Source organism: Nelusetta ayraudi, unplaced genomic scaffold, assembly GCF_046127955.1.
Source record: "Nelusetta ayraudi isolate G7.1 ecotype Tasmania unplaced genomic scaffold, CSIRO-AGI_Nayr_v1 ptg000019l, whole genome shotgun sequence".
Classification (NCBI taxonomy): domain Eukaryota; kingdom Metazoa; phylum Chordata; class Actinopteri; order Tetraodontiformes; family Monacanthidae; genus Nelusetta; species Nelusetta ayraudi.
In genome coordinates this window covers 6,762,792-6,772,237 of record NW_027466069.1, presented here as the reverse complement: position 1 = coordinate 6,772,237, position 9,446 = coordinate 6,762,792, and the positions used below count along the sequence as shown (strand labels likewise).

At 47.9% G+C, this 9,446-nt stretch overlaps 1 protein-coding gene across 3 annotated transcripts; it reads right to left on the bottom strand.

The window, feature by feature from the left end:
- Window positions 1-1,531: 1,531 nt before the first annotated feature.
- LOC142888409 (solute carrier family 35 member C2-like) lies at window positions 1,532-8,914 on the bottom strand. 3 transcript variants are annotated; one of them, XM_076026668.1, is made up of 10 exons: window positions 8,383-8,911; window positions 7,972-8,127; window positions 7,738-7,888; window positions 7,071-7,134; window positions 6,868-6,940; window positions 6,572-6,740; window positions 5,900-5,983; window positions 4,141-4,316; window positions 3,427-3,556; window positions 1,532-3,085 (listed from the first exon to the last, which is right to left on the bottom strand). In XM_076026668.1, the coding sequence occupies exons 2-10, from the start codon at window positions 8,080-8,082 to the stop codon at window positions 2,952-2,954; spliced, it is 1,092 nt and encodes a 363-aa protein (XP_075882783.1). In that variant the 5' UTR covers window positions 8,083-8,127; window positions 8,383-8,911; the 3' UTR covers window positions 1,532-2,951. The 3 variants fall into 3 exon arrangements, with proteins under 3 accessions (XP_075882783.1, XP_075882784.1, XP_075882785.1); XM_076026669.1 differs by lacking the exon at window positions 8,383-8,911 and adding an exon at window positions 8,199-8,365; XM_076026670.1 differs by lacking the exon at window positions 1,532-3,085 and adding an exon at window positions 3,092-3,342 and having other exon boundaries at window positions 8,383-8,914.
- Window positions 8,915-9,446: the final 532 nt, after the last annotated feature.

The following is a 9,446-nucleotide window of genomic DNA, read 5'->3' as shown; positions in this document are numbered from 1 at the left end:
TGGACCAGCTCCTGGGCCGCACCAGAGCCGGCTGGGGACACATAGGTCAGCCGTCGGTGGTTATGACGTCACAAACAGTGAATATTAAAGCTACGCTGAGGGGAACTGACGTGTTTTCTTCTCCAGTGGCGGAGGTAGATTTTCTTAAACCAAACGGCCAATGCCGACTTTTACTCACTACTTCCGTTATTTACAAGATATCCTTGATTTTATACAATTTTTGCACTTTTTTCATATGCATGCCATATCTAGTCAATTTGCTGCAAATGGGAACTTTTGTTGGAGATAAACAATGAATCTATCCATCAAGAATTGTCTTCAGCAATTTGTTTTTTTGTTTTTCGTAAAACCAATAATCAGTGTCCTTCTCTTGACAATGAACTCCTGAAAAACAAACAAAAAACAAAACCTTTACATTTTTTGCTTGTTCCATTTCTCAGAAAGTGTGCACAGAACATACAGTGCTCCTGACCTACACCCTTGTTGAAGTCACAAAGGGTGTTTGAATCTCCCGGGCTTGTGACCACACTTTCAACAGACATTCAGTCAGACAGGCAGTCTGTTCTTGGCGTACTGAATTATTGTTTGTTGAAGCTCAGCAGTTGCATCCTCCATCCTGGTTGGTTACTCAATGCTTAGGCCGGGTGAAAGCGGTTCAGAGTGTCAGCGTTCAGACTTGTAGTGGGGAGTGGGACGGAGGAGTTCAGCCTTCTGATATTTGCAAACTACAAACTGATCATGATGACTTTTGTGTTTGTAGTCCTGGGAATAATCTGGAAAACCCAACTGGCTAGCAAGGGTTCCAGAACTAAACCTCAGAGAAAAGGAACCCAGTGGAGACAAAAAAAAAAAAAAACCACTAATCATTGTGGATCCTCTCAGAGAACCAACCACACCCTTTCCCTTCTGTCAAGACTCTCATCTCGTCATTTGTGTCTCGCGGCCAGTTTGACTCTTTGACAGCGTGATCCCGAAGGTTTAGCCACCGCTCAGCCGGTGCCAAACACACCTCGCAGCAGGTCTCAGGCATTGCTCACATTTTTTACCGGGGAGACAGAATGGACCAACAGGCGCCGTCATGTCAAACAAAAGCAGCATGAAGAAGAAGAAGAAGAAAGGATAAGTCTTCTCTGACTAGCCAGGATATCAATGCTGTAGAGGCAGAACACCAATTAGTCCGCTGCTAAACTGTTAAAGAGTCTCTTTCTTTTCTTCTTCTTGTGTCAACAAGGATCATACCGTGAGTAAAATTAAAGAAAGTCAAAGTAAACTAAACTGATGAGTAATTACATACTTTTTTTGTTTTTACATTCTCACGACCAGGCGGAGCCAGAGGTAACGTAGCATGAATGCAACAAGCATTGTTCATGCAAGCGCTGCCGTGGTACAAATACAATCAAAAACCAGGAGACAGAAAGAAAAAAACACAGTGTTGCTGAATGACCAGTAGCGGGAGCTAATATAGCGGCAGAGTCGACTGCTCCCCTTCAAAATAAAAGCACAGTCAGAAATGAATGAGGGCAATGATGGGTTTTTCTTTCCTCCACTTTATTTTCTCTAGTTGTGCAATGACATTGGATGTTGGAGACATTGGAGACGCGTTAACGTCCTACATGGCTTTTTTTTCGATCACAAATCTCAGGTAGCTCAGTTGCACATGACGGGATTTGATGAAACTGGAGTCATCCTCGTCCTGACAGCTTCAAAGTTTTACAAGGCACATTGAAGAGCAGTCACCTCCCGTCTCCGCAAATAAATATCTGTTGAAACTCTGAGCATAAATTACAACATTTCCTTTAAAAAGAAAAGAAAAATATTATTTTTTAATTTATGAGAAATGAGAAAAATCCACAGAAAAAACTCCCACGATGCCCCCTGAGAAGCAGTGAGGCTACGTCCAGGGTGAAGTGTTAAGGCAAGAAACCAACCATTGACCTCCTGGTGGCAGTAAGGAAGACCGTGTACTGTCCCTTTAATTTCTGCTTCATTTCTGCAACATGGCTGCCACTCCTTTAAAACGTGAAAAAAAAATTCAAGTATTTGAAGCTACAACTATCGCTACAGTCGTACGACATTAAGAAATGTCCGAGTCACCCCCTGGTGGTCAGTTCCAGGTTAAGTTGTTGCTTACTGTCCAATAGCAAGGAAACGAAACAAAAACATTTAAGTTGGTGCAAAAAAGTTGCAATTAAAACAAGTTTAGCACTCAGATCTATTGGAGCGTAGATTTAACGTGATGCTGCTGCTCCAACACCTGACCACCACCAGGTGGCAGCAGGGCAACTTTGGACTTTTCTTCGAATTTCAGCAGTAGGAATTCTTGGCTGGGAATCAATCATTGTCATCCAACCAATAGTTGGACAGGCAAAAGGAAGTCACGTTAGCATCATTAGCTAACTCATTTGTTTACTGTTTGAAACATCTTTGGAAACCACTGGTCCCGCAGGTTCAACCCCAGAGTGAAATGTACAGGATAGTGTGCTAATTTTTCGGAAGAAATTGTGCTCTTGGAATATTTTAGGACTTGGAACTGGTTGGACAGAAATTGGCATCGCAGGGTTTAACAAATAAACCCTTTTCTATTTAACCAGCGGTGCTGAGAACTGATCAGATAACAAAATCAGAACCTTCAACGTCTGTCTGAGTTTTTCTTTAAATAACTCCAGGATGTCCGTCCATCAGGAACCAAACGAGCGGCTACAATTCAAGCTGTGGCAGTTCAAACTCATTCTGACGAGGCCTGACATAAATCACAGCCTGCTGACAGCCGCTACCATCCTGAACATCTTCCCAGGCGAACGCACCATAAATTATCACAAATTAGGTGCCGTCCGGGGAAGAAAACGCAGAGGAAGATGCGGTTTGTGGCGGCCGTTGAAGGCAGAGGGCAGTTTGTGCTGTTTCACTGTTTGCTTGGGCTGAAGACATCAGTGGGAGGAGCCACCGTGACGTCAGTGCAGAGTGATTTCCTCCCCCTCCTCCTCCTCCTCCTCATCCTCCTCCAGGTCGTCTCCACTGGGCCGCAGCAGCGGCAGCTCCAGCTCCAGACTCTTACCGCTGAGCTGCCGTAACGGCGGAGGTTTATCTGAGGGGGAAAAGGCCACATCATTAAGTAATGTTGACTTAGAGGATCCAGGTTGCGTGAAATGAAAGTTTTCCACCAACAATCTGTGTTTCTGTCTTGTCACTGAAGACCCAGACATGAGAAAAAAAGAAAAATCAGTCTGATTCCTCCAATTTTCACTCCATTCTGAAGAGCAGCTCTTAGTGATGTCACAAAAAGGGCGCCGACATCTCACGGGTTTAGCGACCGTACCCTCAGCCACGTTTTGGCTCCAACCTCTGCAGAACACGGGGTCTGGAACTCACGATAGGCCCACCACCGGCGACAGTTCGCGCGGCTTCGCTAGCAGAACCTGAACTCACGTTTGGAGTTGAGCGCTTTGAGGCCGACGTGCAGTGAGATCCCACACAGGCACACGGCGAAGCCCAGCCAGTTCAGCAGGCTCATGCTGTCCCCCATCACAGAGGCCGCCAGCAGCAGCGTGGACACTTCCTGAAACAAATAATCATAAAAAACACAAGGAGATGAATGAATCAGAGAAGGAACTGAGACAAAACTAACAGGATGTTTCATGTTCATCCAGTTATGATGGAATTTCACTCTGTGGATCGCAGTTACTTTGTACTCCCTCGAGAATTCTCATATTTACCAGCCGTTTCTTACAAATAATGCATTTTAATCACCCTTGTTTGTGGGTTATTTCAACGACAAGATGAGAAACATTAAAATGAGCAATTTGCTGTTATATTTTCTGTCAGTATTTATTGACATTAAGTTAATTTAGCTTTTTGATCTTCATGTTGGAGTTCCATCTTTTTGCCACACGAGGGCAGTGTTACTTCACACTCCAAGTTTCACACTTGTAGTTTTTAAAATGAAAAATAAAATGAAATGATGAAAAACTCCAGCGTTTTGACTTCTTCTGACAGCTGCTATCTTATTCTAACAGGATGCAACTTTAAAAACCCAACATGACACATTCACAGAGATCAAATTTTACGGTCAATAAAGTCACTGAAAGGAATGAAATAAACCAGCAGGAAACTGGTTCAGCGAGGGGGAAGGGGGGGCAGTACCTTGAAGATCCCGGCGATGGACAGTGTGAGGCTGGAGGTCCGGGACACCAGCAGGAACTCGGAGAAGCTCAGGCCGAAGGCCAGCAGGCCGCCGAAGCTGAGAATGAGGAAGGAGTGGCGAGGCGGAGCCAGCTCTGTCGCCCGGAACAGCTTCTCAGTGGTGCTGAGGCTCAGACCTGCAGGGGAGGGTGTGGGGGCGGAGGAGGACACTTCAGGCTCAAATCACATAGATAACAATCCCACGAACGTCTCATCCTCCAGAAAACAGCACTGTTAAGCCCGCTCTTTGCTGCCTCCTGTGCTGGACCTTGGGAAGGGGACATAAATGATGCGCTTTCAGAGGGCGGAGTCAACTTCTGGCTCGTGTGTATGTTTAAGTGGTCATTAGCTGTTGCGTCCTCTGTGACATCACAGAGGGCCTATTGGCAGAACTGCTCTATGACAAGTGGAGCCAGCGGGAAGCCAACTGTCGCGAGGCTGTATCAAGGTGCCGATACACTGAACGCGTCAAGCGCACGGTGGCGTCAGCGCAGCCATTCATTGTGTATGTGCGACGTCGGCGTCAGAGCGCAACGCCGCGCAGAGAGCAGAGCGTCGCGCAAGGGTGGCGTTTGACTGCCTTGACGCTCGATTTAAAAATGTTTAAATCGGGCGTCAACGCGCTGTGACGACATCTAGGCGCGGCCAATAGGAGAGCAGCCGGCTCCGGGGGAGGAAGTGCCCAGATGCACAGCACGGCACCAGTTGTTAAATATGTGTTAAAACTTCTCTACATCGGACTGTGCCTGACAATATATGAACATAAAGTTGTTGTTTTTTTTCATATATATTCGCGTCGGGACATTATCGCGTTGATTCGCATTTTATTTTATACTCATCTAGAGTCCAGACAACACGGAACGTACTTTGCACGGGTTTTCGGCAACATTGATAGCGAAGCACTGAGTAGCAAGCGGGAGGATGTTGTGTGCAAACGGTGGGACAACGAGATTTCGTTCCACCGCAGTTATTCAAGCCTCCGGTGCCGCCTGAATGCAAAACACGTAGCACCGAGTACGAGCACCGGAGGTAACGAGAACGTCAGAGTGCCGAAACCAAGCAGAGTCGCCAACCCGATACATATTTTTAAGCTAGTCTTGAGTCCCAGAACTCGGTGTCATATCAAATGTTACACTCGGGACACTGCGAGACAAGTTTTTCCTTCGTTTTTTTTTCCTCACTACTGCCCTATCGCGAACTGGCGCCCTGCTCTGCGTCGGGCCACTTTTTTCAGAACCGGCTGCTCTCCTATTGGATGCGCCAAGGTGTCGTCACAGGGCGTTGACGCCAGGTCTGCGCCTGCTTGCGTCTGCTGACGCCATACCGCGCGTCAGACCGCGTCAAAAACGCGCTCAGTGTGTGGGCACCTTCAGTCATTTCCGAGGGTGTCGCCTGACTGGGCGGCTCCCCCTTCTGTTTGACTACCGTCTCGCTGTTTGTACGTCCAAATATTTATACAGACATCACATTTTTTCCTTCTTTGCACATTTTCTCTCGTTTCTGCTAACACACCTGGGGGTGCTTACACTTGGGAGGGTGTTGAAGGATTTGCCGAGAGGCAAGTTTCCACTGAAAGGTGATGTTTATCAGCAGCAGGGAGGGAGAAGACACCACTTTTTTTTGGAGGGGGGGGCTGCAAAAGTTAAATTCACTCGATTTCGAAAGCTTCGAAAGATAATTCGGGTCAATTAGACTCGACTCGCCGGTGAGGAGTCCTTACCTTCATTGTACTGGTACAAAGGGAAGAGGCTGAGGAACATGAGGGGCTGCAGGTGGTACAAGGCATCCACCGGGTTCTGGAGGCCTGCAGGACGGACCGGAGGAGGAGGAAGTGGTGGAGGAGAAAGTAGGTTATGTTAGATGAAAAGATGTTTTTGGTTTCGTTCGATAGCGGGCAGGATGGATGAAGACATGATGTAATGATGTAATGAAGATGACTGTAATCACTGTAACGTCAATTTTTAAGTCATGCAACAGTTTAGTTTCCAAATCATTAAAGCACATCTATTCTATCTATTCCATTCTTTCAGACATCAGCGAGGACAAAACAAAATCTTCTGAGGATGTGAGTGCTTTGTGGAGAAAGGGGTGGAGCTAACAGCCAGGTCCGAGCCCTGCCAGGAACAGTAAGTTGCTGCCTGCTGGTAAACAGTGTCCCAGTTGGTCAGTTTGATCTCAACTGGACGACATTTCCTTATTAGAAGCACTGAAGGCACAGAAACCTGAGAAACCTAACTGGACTGCTCTGAATATGGTGGACAGAAAGTTCATGTCAGTCACTCAATCTAAACAAAACCTAAATGCTACATCTAGCGAATCAGATTCACCATCTTCTCTTGTTGAAATATATTCTATCCTTCAGAGCCTCCAGTCACTGAGACCCAACACTGACCCAGCTCGGCCTTCTGCATGAGGATCTGCGTGAAGGTCCAGCGGATTCCCCCGAGGAAGGCGGCCATCAGCACCATGAGGAAGCCCTCCAGGTTGAACTGGGTGGACTGGAACGTAAACATGAAGAGGCCGCCGGAGATCAGCAGCACCACCAGGATCAACAGCGGGTTCTGGTGGGACAGACGGGGATGGATTTGTCAGAAGGAGCCCGTCGGTAGCCAAGACAAAGAATTTGAGCGCTTAGCGACCTTTCAAGCGAGTGCGTATCTGTGTGTGTTGGGGGGTGGGTTTGCTCACCGGCTCTTCCAATTTCAGGAGCAGGGAGAAGAACAGGATGAAGAGCACCGCCGAGGTCTTGGTCATGGTGTACCTTCAGGGAAGAGATGGCGGAGAAAAAAAAACCCTGCAGCTGAAGAAGCAGCAAAAGATCCAGCGGAAGCCCCGACTCTCAAGTAGCAGCAAAGTTTCAAAGCCCTACAGAGGCTTGGCCACAGACTCACAAGCTAATGGTGATGAAGAGGAAGCTCCAGTTGGAGAGTCCGATGTCCAGGGCGGTTGCCAAGGCTGGGAGAGACAGAGAGGGAGACTGTGTTTAGGGAGCAGCATTCCCGGGATCAGGCTGTCGCGTTTGACTGGGAACAGACTGACTGTGAGACAAGATCTGAAGATCTGCCGGTGCGACATAAACGGTCAATTCTTGAGAGCATTTCAAAGGTCCCACATGAGACCCACTGTCACCATGGAGACTCTGCACGTCTGCATGAAACAAGCAGTGTAGCCGTCTGCGTCGGCCCGTTTTGACCTTACGCAACTGACGTGTCTTGTTTTTTATTGCCTAATCTTCAGCACCCCTCCCCCACCACCCCCAAAATACACACACACACACACACACACACACACACACACACACACACACACACACACACAGCAGTGACACACTGAGTCTATCTGCGTGGACTTTAACCACTTTACTGGCTGTCCAGATGCACCAACAGCTGCAGAGCGTCTTCAAAAGTCCCTCGGACATTTTTTATGAATCGCTATCATAAGCAGTAATTACATTACACAGCAGCCTTATCATTATTGTTCTCAATACTCAAACCTAGGTCAAACAGGTGTGTGTGTGGGGGGGGTGGGGGGGGTGGGGGTGCATAAGGTGATAGGCACCTGTGGGAGCTACTTTGGTGAGGTAGTCGGTCCAGTTGAGGACCACCCGAGGTTTCCCCGTCCACCACTGCAGGATGCTCCGCGTCAGAGTCGACAGACAGAAGATCATGATGATGTGGACCAGGGTCATGAAGAGCGGGTAGTGGAAGTCCTGGCGCGCGCAGAGAGGTGGGACAGTGGGTTAGTTAGCGGCATACAGACTGTGACCCCCACAACTCACCGTCAATCACTCACCTTCATAAGCCATTTGTTATAGAAGGTGATGCCGATGGAGAAGACGTAGTAAAAGAGAACAAGTCCGATGACCCGAAGTCCCCTGCATATGAACTGCACCAGGTAAGCCATAGGGGAGGAGAGTTCCTACTGCGGGCGGATCATCTCCAGCCCTGCCTGGGTCCACTGGGAGAGGAACAGGAACAAAGTCACCCTCACACCACCGCTGTAGATCATGCACTGTTTACCCCAACAGCAGCGTTAGCCCGCGCGACCGTTTGACCACGTCATCTTAAGCCATCAAGCCGGGTCGCTGCTCAAAAAGAAAGCAGCCAGCTTCGTTCTCGGGACTTGTTGAGTAAGAAGCAAGTGGGCTCTCCACGACTGCGACGACCTGGGAGTCGGGGAAGAACCTTGGCGTTGGTCACTCACCTGATGTTTGCTGCAAGTTTGACGCCTCCTCCTCCTCTACTTCGATCGTCTCCGTTAACTCCTCCACGGCTCCATGCCGGTGCTGCTGGTGCGCTTCTTCGTACGTGTTGTTAGCTAAAAGCTGCAGGGCGTTTGAACGGACTCAAGAGTCGGTGGAATATGCATGTAAAGATCAGCGATCAAAAAGGTCTGCTGAGCAGGCGACGTCCCGCACCGTCAGCAACCGTTATATCGTTGCTGAGTCTCTTGTAAACAAACAGACGACAACAGTAACGAGCTGCGTTCAAGAGCGCAACTCCTCCTCCTCCTTCTCGGCAGCGCCGACCTCCGCTAGTTAAGCCCTCTACTAGAAACGCGCGTGTCAACTGTAGGACGAAAGTCGTCCTTTAATAAAATTTGTCGACACGCAACTCGTAGTCGGCATGAACAGAGTCCCTTGACACGCAGTTGTTTTATTCAGTCTATAAACCTCGCAAAGCGTGATGTGAATTGAGCAAAGTTGTGTGTAGCTGAGGGATGCGAATCTAAAAGAAAACGAAGAAGGTGAGAAATTGGGACATATGAGTGGTGAAGTTCATCATGAGTGTTAATTAGGTTTTTAAGAGCGTTTCAACAAATAGGGACAATGAAGTATTTTGGTTAAAGCAGCCCGGATGTACTCGAGTTGGACAGAAGATTGTCCCGAGGCACTCGCCGTAGATCGCTGCACGGCACGATGAAAACTTTATTGTTCACATCCAACGATTGGTTAAAGTGGATTCTGAATGTATTCCCAGTAGATTCGTGTGAATGAATGTAAATGCGGATTGATAATTTAGTTTCGGCACTTCGGAGGGGGATATTTTGGATGCAACTATCACTGAGTTCCTCAGTTGTGCGCTTCTGAAGCTGTTCCTCTACTCACTGGACCGGAGACTCTGTCATGAATCAGATCCTCTTACCTGGATGAGATGTTGGAGACAAATTGATAATTGAGGACCTTCAGGTCTTCATCCTGGCTGTTAGTAAGTTATTTCCAGTAATGTGGCGGCCTCCCGATCAATCTAAAATCACTCTAACAAACA